The sequence below is a fragment of the Sorex araneus genome, chromosome 1, assembly GCF_027595985.1.
Source record: "Sorex araneus isolate mSorAra2 chromosome 1, mSorAra2.pri, whole genome shotgun sequence".
NCBI lineage: Eukaryota > Metazoa > Chordata > Mammalia > Eulipotyphla > Soricidae > Sorex > Sorex araneus.
This window is the reverse complement of record NC_073302.1, coordinates 53,292,661-53,316,050: the sequence shown is the minus strand read 5'-3', so window position 1 is coordinate 53,316,050 and position 23,390 is coordinate 53,292,661. Positions and strand designations below refer to the sequence as shown.

Genomic DNA, 23,390 nt, shown 5'->3' with positions numbered 1-23,390 from the left:
GTGTTTTTTTTTTTTTATTTGTTTTATTAGTGAATCACCATAAGGTACAGTTACAGACTTACAAACTTTCGTGCTTGCATTTTAGTTACATAGTGGTTGAGTGCCCATCCCTCCACCAGTGCCCATTTTCCACCTCCAATGGTCCCAGCATTCCTCCCACTACCCCCACACCGTCCTCCTCCCACCCCACCCCGCCTCTGTGGCAGGGCATTCTCTTTTGCTCTCTCTCTCCTTTCAGGTGTTGTGGTTTGCAGTAGAGGTATTAAGTGGCCATCATGTTCGGTCTATAGTCTACTTTCAGCCCGAATTTCCCATCACGAATGGGCCCTCCTAGCACCCTTTACTTGGTGGTCCCTTCTCTATCTCAGCTGCCTTTTCCCCCAGTATGCAAGGTAGGCAGGTGTTTTAGCTGCTGCATTACCTCCTGGCTTCAGTGATTCTTTTTCTGGGAGTGGGGGGCGGCTATATCCGGCAATGCTCAGGGCTTATTGCTGGATCTTTCTCAGGGATCACTCCTGGAGGTGCTCAGTGGACCATATGGGATGCTGGGGATTAAACCCAGGTTGGCCTTGTACAAGGCAAGTGCCCTACTTGCTGTACCTTACTCTCTGGATCCTGGTTCTTAATCTTGGTAATCAGTTAGTAATTAGTGGAAACCTGAACAAACACATTGTATGGGGCTAGCTGAAAAAGAAAAAAAACCAAAAGGTTAGAAGTACTTTCTCTGTGAATCTTTCTTATTAACTAGGGACTGAGTACCTACTCTAGAGCATAAAACTCGATATTAGAGATTAAACTAGACATTAAAGTCAAAACTCATCCTTCCTGAGCATGCATGATACATGTGTTCCTAAGATCTAGGTGATGTCAACTCTTTTCTAAAGAAAAATGGGCCAGTAATGTTCAAAATATATCTTACCACAGACATTAATGATTGGCATCATAACAGTACTAGGAATGGTTCTGAGTGCCAGAAACTATATGAAGCATCAGGAGAAACACAGACTGATATTCTAGCTGCAAGGCCATCTCCCTCACCCAACCTCACCCAGTGTCTCCTGCTTTTAGAAGCCTCAACACTTCACGCATTAGTGATTTAGTTAAGTGCTTCCCAACTGTTCTACTCACATAGTGCAGGTAATTTCTTCTTTCACTTTTTCTGGACTTCCAGAAGTCCAGAAAAGGAGAGAGAGAGAGCAAAAGAGAATGCCCTACCACAGAGGTGGGGTGGGGTCAGGGGAGGATGGGGTGGAGGTAGTGGGAGGGATGCTGGGACCATTGGAGGTGGAAAATGGGCACTCGTGGAGGGATGGGCACTCGACCACTGTATAACTGAAATGCAAGCACGAAAGTTTGTAAGTCTGTAACTGTACCTCACGGTGATTCACTAATAAAAAATTTAAAAAAAACCCAAAAAATACCTGCCTAGCATGAACCCAATGCGTTAGGATTAATTAAAATAATCTAGATTATCCTAATCTAGATTCTATGGTCTTGTCTCAAGCATTACTGCCCAGTAGCACCCGTGAGTTATTTAGTCACCAGGGAAAACCATCCTATAACATTTGTCTTTCCTTCCAATATCTGATGGATCAATTTGTGGCTAGTTATGCTGGCTCTTTCTGACATCTGCTGTGATGGACCTTATACTAATTAGCAAAAAGCAAATTGTGTCCACATGCTGACCGTTTTATTCCAAGTGTCATGGTTTACTTGTATGACTGACAGATAATATGCTCATTAGAAGTTCTTAGTATATCAGAGAGATATTTTCTTGACCTTAAAAAATGTTGCTAGCATTAGCTGGTTACACAAATTGACCATGTCTTTACTGATTTAAATTCAACAAGTAACACTTACATCTACTCTGTGCAAGTTTCTGCAGCTTACATATTTAACCCAGGATCCACAAACAATCCAATTAAAGATTAAAAGTATGATCTGTGTATTAACAGGACTGGTACTGAAATCCCTGTCCCCGATTACCAAGAGCAACATGTTCTGAGACAAATAACTTAATTTCTCTAAAGCTTTAACTCCTTCATCTATCAAAAAGAGTCACACTAGCAAATAAAGATTATTTTTTGGAAAATTTTATGAATATCAAGGTATTACATACATACATACATACATACAAAAGTGTCTGGCATGTAATATGTGCTCAGATATTAATGGCTGTTGTTGCTTCTTTTGTCTTTTAAGTGATAAGGATCAGGAAACTCGGGTGCTGAAAGTTACCATGGAGATCAGTCATAGAAATTTGATCTTGGTTCCTTACCCTCTGGTATGCCTGGACACAGCTCTAAACCTCTGATTTTTCATGCATGGGAGAGCTGTGCTTGCCACTTGGAAGACACAAAACATAGCTGGTCAATTGATAGTCTAAAATACAAAATTCTTGCTGGAAGGTAGCAATACAACGGGATAAATGATTGCCACAACTGAGTTGGTGGGGGCGGGGGCTTGGCAGGGAGGGGCATTTGGGTGTTTTAGGGAGGGACGTGGGGTACACTGGCGTGGGTGTGTTGTTGGAATTATGTGCACAGAAAACTGTCATTAACATCATCTCAAAATCTCAAAACCCCAAGCAATAAAAAATTAACTCTCCCCCAACCCCTGCCTATACCAAAAATCATTGCCTGAATTCTCATGTATCTTTCTAACTTTGATGGGTACCTGAGGTGTGTTCTTGTTTAGCAAGAACACCCAGCCTCAGACAGAGCACGAAAGCCTATAATTTTGGGCCTATACTTCCTTAATTATTTTCTATATTCATCAAGGACATGTTCCTTATTAAGGCTTACATTTTAGTTTTTCTTTTATTCTTAAGACAAAGCCATTAATTTAAGAAAACCCTAAAAGTGAAGTCCATGTTAATTATCTGGGTAGGAAATGTGCATAATTCAACAAACACTGTCATGTAATTTGCATACAAATGAAGTGGAAATAACAAGTAGGAGGACTATTTATTCTAAAACTAGATATATATATTAAAAAAGAAAATCGTGTTTTCTTGTAATTATTGTCAAGGTCTGGGATGTTTATCTTCATGGATAATTCAAAAACTATGGCGGAAACAGCTGCCAGGCTCAAAGCAGAAGAAAATTAGTTAATAATTTTTCCTCTTCTTTCTTTGGGTTTCCCTCTCTTCCCCCACCCCCGCCCCCCATGGCCAAGATGCACTTGTATTCCACAAGGACTGTGGCAGACTGCAAAACTAGCCACAGCATTTTGTAATTTCTTTCACCACAAGGAAGGATCTTTTCCCTCATTTTGAGAATCAGGGCTAGCCCTATAACTTACTTTAACCAACGGTGTGTGGTGGGGTATCATTATGAATATTAGATTTCAAGAGGACTCTGTAAAAGCTTTCATTCTTGCTGCCTTTGAAATTTGTGCATCATGTGAATAAACCCAGGCTAGGGATGAAGGATACTTAAGTGTAATTGGTCATGTGAGGGAGCAGAGATAGGCTATTCCATCCGAGATATCCTATGCCAACTAGTTCCCAGCCTTACAAGTGAAGAACTTTCCAGAAAGAGCCTGGCCCAAAGAGTCAATTAATAGAATGATGGGTTAAACACTGTTTTTATGCAGCTACTTTTTTGAGGTGATGTGTTACCCAGAAAAAGATAACTAACACAAAGTCAAGCCCAACAAAGTTCTGAGCTAAGCAAAATCACAAAGCTACTCTATGACTTTGAACAATCCAGTACAGTGTCCTCTCATTCTGGCATTTCACATATGCAAAGGATGACTATATAATTCATCTTCCAAACAAGTATGCTTGGAGAGTATTGGGTCTTTTGATGTTTACAGTATTGATGGTTTTCTTTAATGCTTGCCTGAATCACGGAATGTCTCATGGGTAATAGGCAATCTAGACTTCTTCTAACTCAGTGTTTCAAAGTGGAGGAGCCAACATCAACTAGAGCACTTGTAATCAAAGTAAGTACTGCCATGGAAAAGTCCTGATTTTCACCAAGGACTTGCTGCAGAGTCCTGTGACCTCTAATAGCATCCTGACCTCCTAACTCTGATCACATAAAGAACAGCACTTTGGCAGCCCATACTCTAAGAATTCTAGCCAATCCTGAGAGTTCAGGAATTGGAATTATTGACATCTTCCTTTCCTTCACCTTTTTCCTGATTTCCTCAGCTGTTGTGTCACCTCTCCATTTTTATCAGTTACCTCTCTCAATTTTGGATCATATCTCCCATGGCATACTGTGGAGATGTATATGCCATACTATAGAAAACCATGTATGTCTCAGAGTTTTCCATTTTTCTCTGTAGGGCTAAACAAAAGCAGTGAATTAAACAGCAGAGCAAGAGTGGAGAGAGAGTGTGTGCATGTGGAAGAGAGAGATATGCAGCGCACACATCACAAAAACGTCAATGTGATGTAAATCAACAAAAAAACCAACATATTTCAGTGAAGTGACTGTAGGTTAGGTTTCAGGAATCCAGGCCTTTGCAATGAGCAGATGTTCTGCATTTGTATCCTGAGTAATGAAACCTAAATATTGCTTTAAGAGAGCCAAAGCTATAACCAGTGTCTTTTCATAGACACTCTAATGTCAGAAGTCCTTATGTGAGAGAACACTCTCTTGGTCTGACTAGATTTGGCTCAGCACTGGACTGGACTATTTTTAGATCAAGCTAATGGGACAGAAATTTTCTTTTGTATTTTTCAAGTGAGGAAAGTGCAATCATCCCGGGGCTCTTGAAAACTCATGCTAAATTATGCTGGCTGTTACCCCAGTAGTCTATTTCAAATGCTTTTAGAAAGGATTTACAGATTTCCACTTTCTGGCATTAGCAAATAGAAAATGGCTCCTAAGATTCTGAAATATAGGTAATTGAAAATAGCTATTCAAGTCTCATAGTAGTTACATTTTTGGTGAATAAATATGTGCATTTAGGGCCATAATAAAAAAAAGTAGAACTGTTTCTTCTTTCATTACTTCTTTCACCCTTTTGTGGTCCACAAATCCAGTTAAAACCACACTGGGAGGAGATAGTCTTTAGTTTTGATCTACACTTAGACTTTACTTTCCTGACCATAAATGCTTTTGTGGTCATGGCACCAATTACATTTAAAGAGTAGTAATAAAGTATATTATAGTAATAATAATAATAATTGAGGGAAAGGATCAGACATGTAGGGATATATATTACATAAGTACATTTCTTTAAATTATTCTTTCAATTGAATGAATAATTCTTGTACACAAATATTCCACACAGTGAGAGCTTCTTCCCTGCCTTAGAACTTCACTCCCCCGATCAAAGACAATCACGATGGCAATTTTAATACAAATTCTGTAACACTCCTCCCACCAAGAGTATCCTATTCTGTGTGAAACGGATAGATTCTAGGTAAAATTTTTATCTCTCTTTCTTACAGAAGACAAACTTATGATTGCTTTGATGAACAGAGAACACGGAAAGGGCAGTGTGACTTCTTTTTTTTTTAAGATTCGGTATGGTCTTAATTTTTATTTCCTTGATAATGATAACAAATTTTTTTCATAACCCTTTGAGCCATTGTCCTCCTTGGAATGGCACTTAGTTATGTTTTCTTCCCCCTTTGATTGGCTCTTTGCTTTTGTTGTTAAGACAGGTAAGATATTTACACAGCTTGGGCAGTCTTAGCAGATGTATATGTGAAAATATAGCTTACTATCCAGTAGACTGCTATCACGTTTAATTTATATTTTTCTGCTAACAAATATATATATATATATATATATTTTTTTTTTGCTAGGATCTGCTGACGCAGACCTTTATTGATATTTTCTAATTATAGCACTGTGATATAATCATTTTATTAGCTATGAAATGTTCAGAGCAGTTCAAATCAATATTTTTAAAAAAGCAAGATAATGTCAACATTCTACAGCAATCACCGCTCCCACTTTAATCTGTTTCCTCTTCTTCCTATTCCTAGAAACGTTCATAGGAATAATAAGCATACTTTCTTTTTTTTCTTTTTGGGTCACACCCAGCAATGCACAGGGGTTACTCCTGGCAGTGCGACTTCTGAGACCGAACCAGAGTACCCAAGATTCTGCAGTATCTGCACACTCTTGCCACTATTGCTGTGGGCCTTGATCTCTCTCTTACAGACTGAACTATCTACAGAGGCCACCAGGCTTTGACACAGCCAGTAGATGATTCCAGTTGACCCAATCTTAGCATCTCTGCAGTCCAGATCCACTCATGAAGAAACATCCTGATGATTCCTCTTCCTGTCATTCAAGGCTTGCCAGAAGAAGCCCCACTGTAGAGCTAACCCCAAGGATCCAGATTCAAAATCCTGAACCACAGAGTAGGACAGAACAATGGTTGTTTCTCTCTACTAAAATTTTGGCATTGTTCATTATACAACATTGATAACTTGAGACTACCTATACAAAGAAATATATCTTTTATGTAAAATATATTATACATTAAATAGATATTCAGTTATTAATTTATTCACACATGTCTCTATATCATTATTTCTTTCCTTTCAAGATAAATAGATGCAGATTATATGCAGTATTACTACATACAGCTGGCCGGTGATCAATGCAGTGTCTAAGGGTGCTTACCTCCCATCTCTTTAGAGTCAAAAATCTGTATTTAAATTTTGATTCTTCTAAAACATATCTACCAAGAGTCTACTATAGACCAGAAGCTCACTGATAACATGAGCTCATGGAGGAACATACTGCATTTTATTTTTTTTTTACTTTTTGGGTAATAGATGGTGCACAGGAGACCGTATGGGATGTTGGGGATTAAACTCGGATCGGTCATGTGCAAGGCAAATGCCCTACTTGCTATACTATTGCTTCAGCTCCAGACACTGCATTCTTATGATAGAGAAAAATATCTTTCTGAAGATCATAAGAGAAAATACACTGATAGCATTTAATTTTTACTCACTGAAGTGGACTTGTGCAAAACAACAAGCCCATCTTGTTCAAGGGTCAACGACTGTGCTTCTTAGAAGGAAATAATTTCAGAATCACGTTACTCACAGGCTTGCGTACGTCAGGTAAGGTAATCCAGAGAGGAAACACGATGGGTAACACAATCAGGAAGGTGACTTGCTTATGGGTGGTGGAAGGCCAGGCCAGGCTCAGAGGCTGGTCATCCTCCTCTTCCCCTGCTTCTGTGGTCTATGAGAGAGAGAGAGACAGAGAGAGAGAGAGAGAGAGAGAGAGAGACAGAGAGAGAGAGACAGAGAGAGAGACAGAGACAGAGACAGAGAGACACAGACAGAGACAGAGACAGAGAGACAGAGACAGAGAGACAGAGAGAGACAGAGGGAGAGAGAGAGAGAGAGGGAGAGGGAGAGGGAGAGGAGAGAGAGAGAATAAGCGATAACAATAAGGAAACTATCCCACTGGCTACAGAATAAGAGAGTAAGCTCCCAACCATAACAGGATTTCATTTTCTGGGGTCAGCTTCATTCATGAACTTTGTGCTCATTCATTTACTCGGAAAGTTAGTAAGAGCATCTCATCTGTTCCCGTCCGCATCCCAAGAACAGCCCTGCACTGCTTAGCCATGAGAACACAAGAACACTTTCTTTTGGTTCATTGAAGATGCAGCAATTTCTCATTTACATGAATTGATCATTTGACGGGGTGCACTACACCTACAGTCCATGAACTTGTGAGAGACCAGAACCAGATCAGCAGAGCAAAAGATCCCAGAGCAAAATGCCCACTGTCTCCTCCTCCTCCCTTCTACTTAAGGGTAAAACCACAGAATCCAAACTCTGTGGGAAGGATTTAAGAAAAAACTTTTAAATTGTGCATCAAAAATGATTCTTAGGGGCTGGAGAGAAAGCACAGCGGTCAGGGCATTTGCCTTGCACGCGGCCAACCCAGGTTCGATTCCCAGCATCCCATATGGTCCCCCGAGCACCAACAGGAGTAATTCCTGAGTGCAAAGCCAGGAGTAACCCCTGAGCATCGCCGGGTGTGACCCAAAAAGCAAAAAAAAAAAAAAAACAAACAAAAAAAACCCAACACGAAACCAAAAATCATTCTTAGATTCTGTGTGTGTACATGTATCTCTGGGTACCACAGGGAGAGTATGAGAGTGAGAAAAGGGCGTGGAAAGGGGTCACGTGGATTGTGGGAGTAGCACAAGAACTCTGCTGGTGTGGATAGTGAGCTTCACACATGTAGAGAGGTTGAAGGCCAGGCTTCCCCAATGATCAACGAAATCAAAACACAAAAGATTAAATACAGAACATAGCAACGTGGGTAGGGTGTTTGCCTTGCACACTGTCAACTTGGGTTCAATTCCTCTGTCCCTCTTGGAGAGCCAGGCAAGCTACTGAGAGTATCCCGCCCACACGGCAGAGCCTGGCAAGCTACCCGTGGCGTATTTGATATGCCAAAAACAGTAACAACAAGTTTCACAATGGAGGTTACTGGTGCCCACTCGAGTAAATTGATGAACAATGGGACGACAGTGCTACAGTGCTACATTATCTTAGAACATGACTCTGCTGTGTAAGAGAAAGGAACCACTAGGAACAATTCAATAAACACACAGCTCCCTTTCTTTGGTTTGGTACTGTTAAGCCCATGGGTTACTGTGTGGTTGTGAATTTTCAGCCCAATTTATCACCTTGCTCAATGCTAAACCATTTTACTGACAGTCAAAGTCTTATTATGCAAACATATGCCCCTTTGTCCTGGAAACTGGAGAGAAGGTGAGCAAAACATGAAACTTGCAGGTGTTGGCAGCATAAAGATTTAGAGTTGGGGGTCAGGGATGGTGGTGTGGGAGGGAAGACTTCAGAGTTTCTAACTTGACAGCAAGCTGCCAGGCCTTTCTCTGCCACCCACTGGGGTCTGTGGCTTCTGAAGTCCCAGACCAAGAAGAGCAGAAGGCAGAGTCTGGCCTGGTAGGATGACCGTTAGCCTGTCAGAAGGGCCCTCGAAGCCTCTAAAACAGCACCCAAGACAGCATCAATCACACCCTCCCTTACTTGTTTAAAAACGAAAGCGCATCAGCGGGACTAAGCATCAGATCTAAAAATATCAAGAGGAACTTTTCCATAGAAGCTTCCTTTGGAGATCATATAAATAAGCCGCCAAGGCTTCACAAAGCTCCTGCCCCCTGTGGATGTGGCTTCCAGCCGGCACACACTATTTCAAGCCACAGAGCTGACTCCCACCAGCCTCTCACTCCCCACGGAGGGGCAGGTGGGGCTGACTCTGGCAGGGTGGTGGTAGAAGGGTGGGCAGAGGGGTAGGGGAGTAGGATTCGGGTCAGGCTGAGGTGAGGTCTCACCCGAAGCCATGTCATTTGTTCTTTTAATCATTTAAGCTCTAGCATGGACCGAAGGATTTGTAGTTTACACAATCACCCACATCCTCCCTCCAGGAGTTAAAATTAAAAACAATAATAAAGGAATCCTAAGCCATCCTGAAAAAGACCGTAATAAAAGGGTTTTTTTTTCTTCCTTTGGGCATCTGTCCTTGGCAGTGGGTAAAAGAATTTATAAACAGCAAATAAGAGGGAATTCAGAGGATTAGATAGTAAAGAGGAATTAGGAAGTTGGCCCAGTTTATTTGGGTTGTCTGGATCCTCATTAAATACACTCCTCACTGACTCCAGTTTTCGCTCTGCAATGTGTTGGATGAAAAGATGTAAAATTCAGTAAGTTATATTTCCTCCTTGGGAAAACTGGAGCAGAAAGATCAAATGAAATCCGAAGTCAGCAGAAGTAAATAAAGGAATAAATAATTCGAGGTGAAATCCCTGAAATTAAAACACGAAATTTAATAGCCAAAGTCCACAAAACTAAAAGCCGGTTTCAGTGGCTTACTGGGATTCCCTCATTGCTTTCTCGGCTTCATTTCAAAGGTATCCATTCTCTTGGAACTTGGGGGGGGGGCATTGTCCTGGGTCATCTTCCCAGCTTCAGTGAGCTCTGCCCAGGAGATGGAGCAGATGTAGGGTGCGTCATTGGCCGTGGAGCTCACTGGCCTCTTTGGGTGCTGGCCAGAATATGAATAATCTCTTTGGAATGAGGTCAGTGTGGATTAGGGAGAGAGGTGTACTATAACCGCTCAGACAAGATGTGATTTTTTTTTTCTTGTTTAACCCAAAAGACTGACTTTCTCCTCTCCAGAGAACACCTCAGAAATAAGGTCATGAGATAGTGAAGACATTGTGCTATTTCTAATAAGCACCCTCTCTAAGAACAGAGAGGTGGGTTTCTTTGGGCAAAGGATTCCAGAACTTTGCTGAAAACTCTTTAAGGTGTACCTGGGAAACAGTACCGACTTTGCACACTCTAGTCCACAAGTTCGATCTTCAGCACTGCGAAAACTGTATGGGAAGGCCCATAAAGCTGATCTGATGAGTTCATCAACACTCCCTCCCCAATCTGGTCCCCACTGCCTTCAGCAATCTAGCAACTTCTCTCTAAGCTAACCTTTTTTTTTTTCTGAGAACAAACAAAAGCAACTCTTTATGACTCATATCATTTTAATGACACCAACAGATGGTGACATTTCATCAATAACCCTTCTGCTTATAACCTACGGATTAGTTCCTTTCTCCATCTGCCAAAGTCACCAGGCAGGCAGTGCCACTAGCAAATAGCAGAAAATAATTGTCTGTTTAGATGCATAAGCTCTAAACACATGAATGTCCAATGCAAACAATTAGCTATATTGTATGGCTTCCAAAAGCTGCATTTGAGCGGCTGTTGCTAAGAGAAGAGACTGTATCTGAGGCTGTGAAATAGAGTTCACGACGGGGAATCCACCTTCTGGGCATTGAGTCCTGCTCTAGAGTAAGTAGAAGTACAGGAGCAAAGATCCTTGGGTGGAGTCCAGAAGTATCCCAGGAGCAAAGTGGTCAGCCAATTTTAGGGGAAATACTCTGTCTTCTTGCCAAGAGCAAGCTCACTATGGTTCAATGGATGACAGCTTGCAAGCTGGTTAGAAAAGTGAAGGAAAGGAAAAAAAAAAGTGTTCCAAGTCAGGGGCCTGGTCTGCCCTGCCCAAGCTGGGGCTGCTGCCACATTCATTAGTCTTAGCCCTGGGGAGCGGCTGCAGAGATTACAGCAACCATTTTCCAACTTTTCCTGGAGTTGGGCCATCTTGGCTTTGACCTTGCAGGAATCCGCTCTGAACTCCTAGAACTCTTCAGTGGAAATTCATAGAAAGGAAAATAATGCAGAAAAAACATAAATGATTTTTGACACAAGGAATGAAGAGTCCGGTAACAGCTGGGGTCTCTATATGTACTAGAATTATACAAAACCAGGGCCATCAAAGATGAACTTAATGAGGCCTTGCAATTTTTCTTTCTTTTTCATTTTCTTTTGGGTAATACAGGGTGGATACTTAGGACCACTGCTAGTATATAGCTTAGAGCTCCCTCTTGGTGTTGCTGTGGGGACCAGGAAGTGCCAGAAATTCAACTCAGATCCTCCTGCATGTAAAGCATTTGCTCCAGCCCCTGGAGCTATTTCTCTGGCTTCATGCAGTTTCTGATGTGGAAAATCTGAGACAACTTGAGTATTTGTGCTGGTGGCTAGACCCAGAAGGCATCAATAATGTGATGGGAAGAGTAGATGGGAGAGAATCAGGAATCCTGGCTCATGTCTCTGACTACTAGCATGCATAGGTATTTACTGGGCACAATTAATTAGAAAGCAGTGTACTAAGTTCCAGAACCATTGACTCCAAGGACACTTGGATTTTAAAGACAAACCAGTTTAGAGAATTGTTTAGCAAGTTACAGGGATGCTGGCAGAAGAGGTGACAAGAGCTTCTGATGTTCTTTTAGTCTACTTGTTATGAGCTGAACTATAATTCCCCAATATATGTGGAAACTCTCTCTCTCAGTATTTCATAATGTGGCTTTCCTTTGATGAAGTGATTAAGTTCAATGATGGCATAAGCATGACTCCTAATCCAATATGGGCATCCTTAAAATAAGAGGGGACCAGGACCCACAAAGATGCATGGAGGATGTTCATACACAGAGGAAAGGCCCTGTGGGGACACAGAGAGAACACAGCCAGCTGCAACCCAAGGAGAAAGACCTCTAAGGAAACAGCCCAGCCAGACCCAGTCTGACTGCATGTGATACAGCAACTCAGGTAATTCATGTGTCCACACTGCCCTTCTGCTTTGGAATCAAAAGCCCCACTTTGATCAAGGCTTGGCACAAAGACCGTCAGTCTCCATCTCAGCAAGGGCATCCGATGATGGTCTGGTTAGTGGGATGTACTATGAGGTATCCTTTGCAACTTCTGGGATGCTTCTTTTAAAAAGTGGAGGTATGTGCTTTATCACATTTTCCTTCTTCTCCCAAGCCAAATAGAGTCATTTAAACCAGCACTTGAAGAGCCAACTTGGACCACTAGATGAAGAAACAACAGGACAAGATCCAAGTTTCTGACTCCATTCAAATAGCTCTTCTAGTCCTGTACTGCCTGTACTGACAGACATAAACTTCTACTTAATTCACATAAGCCACTGCTATTTTGGATGCTGGTTTGCTCACAGTGGAATCTTATTCTAAACTGTTCCAGTGTCTTTTTGAGGAAACAAGGGAGAAATATCTTTCACCAGAAAAGAGTTATGCTTTTTTTGATGTATGTTGAAAAACCTTAGAAATAAATAAATCAGGCAAACAACAACAATTTTTCTTTGCTTTTTGCTGGGAAGCTCAGAGCCAAATCTGTAAGTCTTATTCAGCAATCCTAGCACTTGAATTTGTGCTCAATCTTATTCCTTTCCATCCACTGCTGATTTTCTCAAAATTATTCTTCCTCTGCCCTTTTTCTTTTAACCATTTCAAAATAAGTTTGAATTTTATTTGTTAAAATAATTTCATGCAAATATTCAATGTCAGGCCTTGGGCAAGAGCAATATCTATCATGGTGAGGTTACACAAGTGGTAATTATATTAAATAATTCTACATTTTTTAAATGAGACATAAACTTAATGTCTTCTTTGTTTTTAATCAACCACGCCCATCCATGCTCTGGCTCTATTTCCTGGCTCTGTGCTCAGGGATCCTGGTGGTATTCAGAGGACCGTATGTGATTCATCCCCTGCCCTTTTCATGAGATTATTTTGGTAAGTATCCTTCTGAAACAATTCAGAGCTCAAACTAAAACTCCTAAGTGGTCTAACTGAATTAGGAATGGGGATGGGGACAAAGAGGCAGAGAAAGAGGACAGAGAATCGAGAGAGGTAGAGATGGGGACAGAGAAACACAGGGAGGATACATTGCTTTCACTTGTGCTTGTTCTGATTGGTTGTCCCAGAGTTAAGTATCAGGTCTTTGGTGAAGGGGCCTGAGCTGAATTCGATGGTTCAGAGATTGCTCTGTAATAGGAAAAATATTTTTTGGATGCAGTTCAACTTCTTTTCCTTGAAAGATGAAGGACACTGTGCAAAATTTCAGTGTGAAGGGGAGCCCACTTTAATGCAATTTCTTTTATCAGAAAATTAAAATGAAAAACCCAGGGGCATCTGAAAATAGGCCATCTTCAAGCTCACTCTTATTGATTGGAATCAGCCTTTCATGTCTAGCTCACAAAGGGCAATTGCAGAGCGTCTCCTGGGTATGTCGAAGTTTCAGCTCAGATGTTTGATTCAGGCTGGAAGTGAAGTTCTCACGTTTCTACCTTCCACAAAGACCACTTGCTTCACCACACAGGAAGCCACCTCTTTTCAATGGGTACCCAATTTGGTGTGACATAACACTGGATAAAATAAGATGCTAGTACTTGAAGATCCATGTGAAAATAGAATCTATTAATTCTAGAGCATGGGGCCGTGATTAAGTTAGGCGAAGGTGAAGATTTTAAGTGATTTGTACTTTTTCTAACAGACCATGGTACTTAATATTGTTGTTGCTGATTTAATACTTTATATATATATACACACATATATAATAAAAATTAGTTTATATTTCTTCTATTGGTCACTCACATAGGTGCCCATAGATCAAATGGGGCAAAGGTCATAGAACTTGGTACAAGAGTCACCAATGAGTCTTGGAAGGGTTGAGAGTGGGAATTAAAATACATAAAAATATATGCTGAACCTAGGAAGTGAGGTTGGGTGGGCACAACAAGAATTCCAAATATGCTACACTCAATAAAGATTAAAATAAAATATGTGACTGACTCACTCACTGGCCCTGCTGCACCAAATCCCGAGTAAATCTCCCAGAAGATATACCCTAAGCAGCTAGAAACCTTATGGAATTGCAGGGCCCTGCAGCTGAAAACCCTGGAGTGCCCAAGGGAGACTGGTGGGCCAGTACCCTCCAAACCAAGGCTCTGGCAGCAGCACCCACTCCCCACCATGATAGCTAAGCCAAGGGCTCCTATCCACCACATCACAAATATTCTTTGTAGAGACACCAATCTCTGGATCATTCCATGTACTGGTGCCCGAACTTAGAACTCTGGTGTTTTTTTCTGAGTCAGGGTGACTAGCCTCTTCCTGACTCCCCATACTTCTGGAAGCCCAGCAGCCCTACCCACCTCCTAGTCTGCTGCCCTGACAACTCTTAGTCCATCAGGAAGTGTCTGGACTCCTTGGCTACAATACCTCCTGAAGCAACAAAAAATCTTGACAAATTCTTAGACTTAGCAACCCTGAGGTCAGATATAAAGATGTTCACATAAATGTATTTTTTGGACTGGAGTGATAGCACAGCAGGTAGGTCATTTCCCCTGCACGCTGCTGATCCAGGTTCGATTCCTCCGCCCCTCTCAGAGAGCCTGGCAAGCTACCGAGAGTATCTTGCCCGCATGGCAGAGCTTGGCAAGCTCCCTGTGGCATATTTGATATGTCAAAAATAGTAACAACAAGTCTCACAATGGAAACGTTACTGGTGCCCGCCTGAGCAAATCAATGAACAATGGGATGACAGTGCTACAGTGCTACTGATTTTAATATTGCAGCTTTGTTATCTAATCAATTTTAATTCTAGAATTGTATCAACATTGCCACTTTTTTCTAGATTGCCATTATTTTCTAAAAAATAATAATAAAAAAATAGAGCCTGTGAAATATCTGTTCTTTGTGGGTGCTTTCTTCTATAGATTGGATAGTTATCCAACTTCCCAGGAAGTTGTAAGGTGCACAGTGCCTGATAGAGACCAGAGAATCAAACAATGTTAATACTCTATCTTCCATTAATCTCATTTCTGTGAATAGGTGACCTTAAGCAAATCAATTAATAGTCAAAGAACATATACTATACAGGATCCGTAAGGCATCTACTCCTGGTACACCTCATTCCTGTTAGGGCCCAGCAGTCTTTAAAAGCCATGTCACTGTAAGGCAGAGCTTCATTGTTCGTGAGACTGCTTTAATATAAGACCACCTTCCTGTCCAGGAACTTTTCATTTATTTCATCATGTGAACACTCATAGGTCATGATAGATAGCTCTAATCATAGAGCTCAGTAGTGATTCAGGAAAGGAGCTTTAGGCTTTTAGAGTAGGAGACTAAGAATTTCAGAGTTTGAAGGGCTCTGACTCATTGTGATTCCAGCCCTCATTTTATAGCCCTAAGAAGAGATGATAGGAGGGTCACAGACCCGGCTGGGCTCTATGAATCTCTCACTTCCAACTTCAGGATCTTCCTTCATTCCATGTCGCTTCCTTTTCTGACTCAAAAATAGGTGTGCAATTGTGTTCAATTATACTAGGCTCCTAAGTTCTGTTTTGTTCTAAATTTGACCTAGTAAAACAAAAATGCTATCAATAGTAAACATTATTTGCTGTATTTATGTTTCATTTTATAGAATTCAAATCTATGTTCTGGTGATTTGAGTGGCTCTTATTTCTTGAAAAAGCTGTTTAGAAACACATCATTCTTAGCTCTTTTGGTTTGGAGACTATACCTGGGGGTGTTCAGGGTTTACTTCTGGCTCTGTGCTCAGGGATCACTCCTGAGCTCAGGTGCTCAGGAACTCTGTGTGGTGCTAGGGATTGAAACAGAGTCAGCTACATGCAGGGCAAGTGTCTTAACACCTGTACTAATGCTTCACTCCAGTAGTATTCTTCTTTTCCTTTCTCCAAATGCCTTTTGAAAATTCTATGCTGAAATCCTCACCGCTCAAGTCATGGTATTAGGAGGTAGGATTTTTTGGAGGTGATTAAGTCATAGCAGCAGAAGTCTGATTTGCTTTGGTATCTTTCTAAGAGAGATTCCAGAGAGCTAGCTTGCCTTTTCTGCCAAATGAAGAAAAATGTTGAAAAAAAATGGCAATCTAGAAACCAGGAAGTGGACCACTACTGGACATTTGATCTTGGACTTCTCAGCATCTAGCACTGTGGAAAATAGACTTCTATTGTTTAAGGCATGGTACATATGCTACTCTTATTAGAAGATTTAGGAAGATTCCTTCTATTGAAAGAGAAATAAAGGACAGTTTGGAGGTACATGTGGATAAGAAGGGGTCATTGTTATACCCTCTCTGTCTTCTTGGGTGATAATCTCCTATGTTTTAGATATAAATTTAAAACAAAATGAGAATACTAATAAGCTACTAAAGAAATACAGAATTTCAAGGGCAGGCTAAGAAGATATAACTGGTTAAGAAGATATAATTGTTCTTTGCCATCCCTGTCCAAGAAAAAAAGTGCAAAAATTTAGCTTAGGCTTGATGTGGAAAGGGGCAACTAAAGCTACTAATGTCCAAAATGAAGGCTTGTGATTTTATTTTAATTTAATTGGTTGATGTAATTCTGGATTCCTACGACTGTAGACAATCTGATACTGGCAATATGAAAAAATGAATATCTAGGAGACTTTGTAGAAGATGAATCAAACTCTTTGCACTAATAAATTCCCTGTAGCTGACATCAGGAAGAACTGAAATGGGGAGGCTATTTCCACATTCAGTAGTTAGTGCTTAATGACCAGTAGAAACCCAGGGAAGAATATGCACAATAAGACAGACATTAGCATCTTTAACTGGGCCTATCTTTCTCTGTCTTCTTTCATTATTGGAACATTCAATTTCTCTCAACAATGGGGGCATACTAGTATTACTTAACCAATTTTATTTTCTTGGGAATTAGTAAAGGGTGTGTGTGTGTGTGTGTGTGTGTGTGTGTAGAAAAAAAAGGTGTATGTATTTAGTTTGTGAGGGAGGTTCCTTGGGAGAAAAACCTTAAAAGTGCCTTACTGGGGCCAGTGTCAAGTACAACAGGTAGGGTGTTTGCCTTGCACACGATGACCTGGGTTTGAGTCCCAGCATCCCATATGATCCCCTAAGCCAGAAGTCATTCCTGAGTGCAGAGCCAGAAGTAACCCCTGAGCATTGCACCTTGTGGCCCTTAAAACAACAACAACAACAACAACAACAACAACAACAACAACAGAACTGTCTTACTAATGAAGGGACTGGTAAGAAAAGAATAACATAGAAGACCTGCTTCTCTTCCACAATGTCCTTGACAACAAGATTGTGGTAACAGAATTCACTGTGATAATCCAGGAAAAGTATTTAGAATCCATGAAAAGTATTTGGCACACTGCCCCAGGCTCAGTAAATATTGGTTATTATTATTTTTAATAAAGGTTTAGGAGAATAATTTTTTTAAAGACATCTAGCAGAAGGCAGTTTAACTATGAGAATCACGTTTCTTTCAGCAATAAAATTCTATAACTTGATTATTTCACGTGAAAGTAGGAAAGGCAATAATTTTGTTTCTCCATTTGTCCACACATCTAACATTTACTGAACATTTATAACTATAGTGATGTCAACAAGCTAATTTACTTTTCTCTTAGGTAATATGAATAAATAGAAAGCCTTTGTAAACAAGATGAAAGGGAAAACTGCAGAGCCTGGAGGAGAAAATGCTATTTTATTTCAGTCGGCTGCAAGTAGTCTTTTTTCTCAGACACAAAGCCTTCCAAGCAGACGGTGCAATTCACAATATTGTGACACCTTGATTCTGCATTTTTTTTGAAGAGCTAAAAACAATAGTAGAGTCAGAACTCTCAAAGGTAAAATTACCAAAAAATGTAGAGCCACACTTTAATAGACTGAAAGGCTCTGAAATCAACAATTATTTGGCAAGCTGGAGGTGCTTTTCAGGAAACATTTCATAGAGTATGCTCCATTGTGTAAGTTTAAATCATACTGCTTCTTTGGCACAAAGAAAATCTATTTAAAAATGAGATCTTAAAAACAAAAAAAAACCAAACATATCTATGTGATCTGTGTAAATAGTGGGCTTGGGTTGCAATTACAAAATATCCTGACCTGATCACTTGAACAACAGAATTTAATTATAAACGCCCACCTGAAATACCAGCTGGCTCAGGAAAGAAAGTGTTTCATCCATCTCTATTTCTCTCTTACACTGATTGGCCAATTAGTGGGATCAACATATCAGTAGCCATTATTATATCTGTTACAGAAATAGAACATCACATTTGAAACAAGGATATGGGAGGACTGACTCATAAGAACATTCACTTCTGGATTGGGGGTTATTTTGCTCCCACACATCCAGAGACCTTAACTCAAAATCTGCATGCTACACAGCTTCACATGGGAAAATAAATTTTGGGGACCTTCAAATTATAATTATGGATTTGCCAAACAAGGTGTTTGAAAGGACACAGGGATAGAACAACTAAGAGTGCCATGCCTAAGGAAAGCTTCACTGGCCATCAGCTTTTTCCTTTTGAATGGGAATGAAAAAGGATAACACCGAAGATGAAAATCTGTGTGCCCTGGAAAATCAGGGTGACAAACTTGGAAAAGTTGGGTTATTCATTCTTAGTTATTCAACCTTAGTCCTTACTAGTCTGAAGGGAAGAATCTTTGTTTACCCCACTAAATTCATGATAAAGTTTGATTACGTTAGAGATCAAAAGCAGATACCTTGAAGGAAGCAGTTTTGGTTAAATAAGTTTAAATGCATGGGACGTAATCAGATAGGTTTTCTAGAATTTATCAGGAGAGACACCAGAGATTACTTTTACTTTCAACCACCTCTACTATACATGAATGCCAAGGAAAAGCCAGTGAGGATATATGAGAAAAGGGGAAAAGATATATGAGAAACTTTCTACAGCTAGAAAATTTGTAGGCCAGTTAAAAAGCTCTTGTCTGAAAGTAAGTTGGCCAGAACAATCTAACATGAGGCTATGAGAAAATAAATTTTTGTTGTTTAAGCCACCTCGTCTGAGATATTTTGTTATGGTACTTCAAGCAGAGAAATAATCTGAACACACGAATATTTATCTTATTAAAAGAGTGCTATGCATAGATCTTTTTTAAGCTTTGAAATAGATTATGTTTCACTGTCACTGTTACTGTCACTGATCCTGTTGCTCATCGATTTGCTCAAGCAGGCACCAGTAACGTCTCCATTGTGAGATTTTTTGTTACTGTTTTTGGCATATTGAATATGCCATGGGTAGCTTGCCAGGCTTTGCTGTGTGGGCAAGATACTCTTGGTAGCTTGCTGGGCTCTCCAAGAGGGGTGGAGGAATTGAGCCCGGATCGGCCAGAGTGCAAGGCAAATGTCCTACCCACTGTGCTATTGCTCCAGATTTTGTTTACTCACTGTAATTTATTTTTATTTTTATTTCTTTTTTCTTTATTTTTAAAATTTATTTTATTGAATCACCATGTGGAAAGTGACAAAGTTCTCAGGCTTATGTCTCAGTTATACAATGTTCAAACACCTGTTCTTTCACCAGTGCCCATATTCCACCACCAAAATAAATAAAACCCAGTATACCTCTCACCCCCCACCCCCAACCCCCCTGTTATTTATTTTTAATGACCATTTTCTCCATTTATTCTTTACCATCTTAAGAAAAATCTATCTTCACTCTAAGTTTATAATGTTGTCACATCTGTATTTTTATATTTATTTATTTGCTTTTTGGGTCACACCTGGTGATGCACAGGGGTTACTCCTGGCTCTTCACTCAGGAATTACTCCTGGTGGTGCTTGGGAGACCATATGGGATGCTGGGAATTGAACCCGGGTCAGCTGCGTGAAAGGCAAACACCTACTTGCTGTGCTATCGCTCCAGCCCCATACATCTGTATTTTTAAAATATCAACAACACCCATTTTCTTCACTCTTTATTTTCCATGTTTCTATTACATGTCTCTCAAGAGATTGGTCAGAAGAAATATCAAAAGCAAATATGGGGGCCGGAGAGACAGTACAGAAGGTAAGCTGCCTGCCCGGCATAAGACCAACCTAGGCTTGAACCTTGGCATTCTATATAGTCCCCAAACATCCCCAGAGTAATTCCTGAGTGCAGAGCCAGGAATAACTCCTGAGCATTGCCAGGTGTGGCTCCAAAACTTAAAAAAAAAAAAGCATCTGTTTTTGGAAGGGGTCACCACTTGAGATATTTGGATTCCCTTCTCTATGAACCATCAGGCAGAGTCTCTTGTCCCCGAGCCTGACTGTCTTCCCCGGGGCCCCTAGGCGGGGTGGGCTTCAGTTTCCATCCCCACCCCGAGCACAGCTTCTGCGACTGAAGAACTCCGGAGCCTAGCCACAGCTGTGCTCAAGGCCCCTCTCCACACATTTGGATGAGCCTCATGCATGAATGAACTGGCAGAGGAACCCAAGTGCGTGGAACCCGGGGCTGAGACCTCCAAGCCTGCTCGGATCGGGACTGGGCCTCTTCTGCCCAGATTCTCCATCTTCCAGTAGCTAGTAGGTCACTCTCAGGGACTGCCCCCAGCACCATGTAATCCCACCAATGGCCAACATTCAGAGACTTTAAAACCAAGCTCCCGAAAGTGACATCTGATAGCCTATTTCTTTCTCTGGAAGAGCCTGGCAAGCTGCCAAGAGTTTCCTGCCCACATGGGAGAGCCTTGCAAACTCCCCATGGCATATTCATATGCCAAAACCAGTAACAATGATGGGTCTCATTCTCCTGATCCTGAAAGAGCCTCCAATTCAGCACCATTGGAAAGGACGAGTAAAGAGAGGCTTCTAAAATCTCAGGGCTAGGACGAATGGAGACGTTACTGAGACCACTCGAGAAATTCTATGATCAATGGGATGATGATGATGATGAACCATCAGAACTAACACTTAAATAGCAAGCCATTTTGTTTGTTTGTTTGTTTTTGGACCACACCTCGTGGTGTTAAGGAATTATTACCAGCTCTGCGCTCAGGAAACCATTTAGGGTGCAGGGGATAGAGTCCATGTTGGCTATGTGCAAGATCAGTGCCCTATCCACTGTATTATCTCTGATCCAGCAAACCTATATTTTTAAAAAGTGATAAATATTTATAGGGAATAATTCACTCTGTTTATAAAAGCATCTTATGTTTGTTTTACATATTGATTGGAAAAATATAAGAAACTTAGCATCAAGGATTTAGTATACTAAACACAAAATGATAAGGTTTCATTCAGCAATTGCAACCTAAAAAAATTTAATCTGTTTCTATATGACTTTGGATTGAACCAAAGTTTCAAAATATTTTTTCTGGGAGTGATGAAGCTGTCTGGACTTAAATTTTCCAAGAAGCTGAGAAACCATTTTATTATAATGTAAAATGACATTTGGAGAGTCTGGAGAAATGCAATTGCTTTCCTTCACTTTGCATTTTGCCCACATTATTCTGAGGTGCAATCTATGGACAAGATGAATTTCTTTCTGTATTACCATTATAAATTGGTTTTTGTATGGTTCTAGGGGCCTTGTAAATCTTGCTGATTCATATCATGAAAGATTTGTCAGTATAAAGGCTATCAGAGAATCATAAGAAATAGTTAAAATATAATTCTCATCTTTTACAACAATTCAATTAAAATTACTCAGAGCAATGGTAATATTGTTAACATTTTTTATCAGGTGTTAATTGAGCAAGTTTTTCCCTTTTCATTAATAATCAGTCCTTAAATGTATCTTATATGAATTATTAGTAAACATTAGACAAACTCCTTTAGAAAGCACACAGTAGTGTTATTAAAACTGAGATTCACAGTGAATTTATAACTTTGTCAATGTTCAAATTTTAGCAGAATCTCAAGTTGTGTTTATATCTATTTTACTTTTATTTGTTTCTGTTTCTTTGGTGTTTGGTTCACACCTGACAGTGCTCAAGGTTTACTCCTAGCTCTGCATTCAGGGATCACATTTTGTGGAACTGAGGGACTATAGTGGTGCTGGCAATCAAACTTGGTCAAACTTAAGTTGACCATGTACAAGGCAAGCACCCAACCTGCCGTACTATCACTGTGGCCCCTAGAACAATTTCATTTTAAGATTTGTTCATAAGGCCTCTGATTGCACCTCAAGCAGTTGACAAATATTGTGCATATTACCATACACAGAACTAGATTTAAATATTTCTTTAAAAATATCATGAGGAGGGCCGCTCCAGTGGGCACTGCTGGCTGGAGATTGCTCGGGACCCCAGACCTGGCCAACAACACTGGGGGTCCAGACGGAGAAGGAACAGCTGGCACGCCTTCTCCTGATGGAGCCCCGGCGACACTGCGCAGCTACTAACACGGCTCCAGTGTGCGGGAATGGGATACCTCCAAATCGCGTGGCTGCTTATGCAGCCGCTTGAGCTTTCCTGATATACAAAATATATGCTCAGGAATGGCTCTGCCACCCCTGGGCGTCCATTATCCCAGAGGCACAGAAACCAATCTCAGAACGCAGCGGCTGCTGGCAATTATAATCCCTTTGGTACCGGCAGCTCCTTGCAGAATGTCTCCAGACTGATAACTAAGCTGCGGCCCCATGCCTGCCCTGGAGGGGAAAGGCTTTTCTCTCTCGCTTTTTCATTGCTGGGGGGGAAGGGTGTGGCAACCACCATATTATGAGGACTACTAATGAGAGATACAAGCTCGCAATGATCCAATTTCTGGAAGAAATTTCCCTGGACTTAGTTGCTAAAATACAGAAATCCAAAATTGTGCGGCCACAATCGCTGCCTCATATCTCTCGACAGCAAGTCTGTCTCTAGTGGGGAACTCCTAATAATAATAGTGAGTTTCTTGTTGAAATATTAAATGTAACCAAAGTAAAGAGAAAGTAAAGTGAAATTTATCAGTTACACAGGTGGGTGGGGAAAGGGATGGGAGGTATACTGGGGTTTGTTTTGGTGGCGAAATATGTGTTTCAGCATTGTATAACTGAGACTTAAGCCTGAAAGCATTGCAATTTTCCACATGGTGATTCAATAATAAAAAAATTTAAAAAACATGAGGAAATCAATAATGACCAATGATGACAGACCCTGACAGTTTATCTATAGAACTGAATTTAAGTGGAGGGTGGAGATGAGAGGGGACAGTGTGAAAGGGTACTGAGTCTTTGGTCATAGGTGTGATGTAGCAACATTG

At 40.7% G+C, this 23,390-nt stretch overlaps 1 protein-coding gene across 4 annotated transcripts in view; it reads right to left on the bottom strand.

Moving 5' to 3' along the window:
* Positions 1-23,390, bottom strand: part of SLC24A2 (solute carrier family 24 member 2) — a 269,093-nt gene that overhangs the window by 17,968 nt on the left and 227,735 nt on the right. For all 4 annotated transcript variants that reach the window (XM_055136391.1, XM_055136399.1, XM_055136385.1 and 1 more), the window contains one exon: positions 7,032-7,172. In XM_055136391.1, the coding sequence (XP_054992366.1) occupies positions 7,032-7,172 (141 nt within the window). The remainder of the gene's footprint in view (positions 1-7,031; positions 7,173-23,390) is intronic.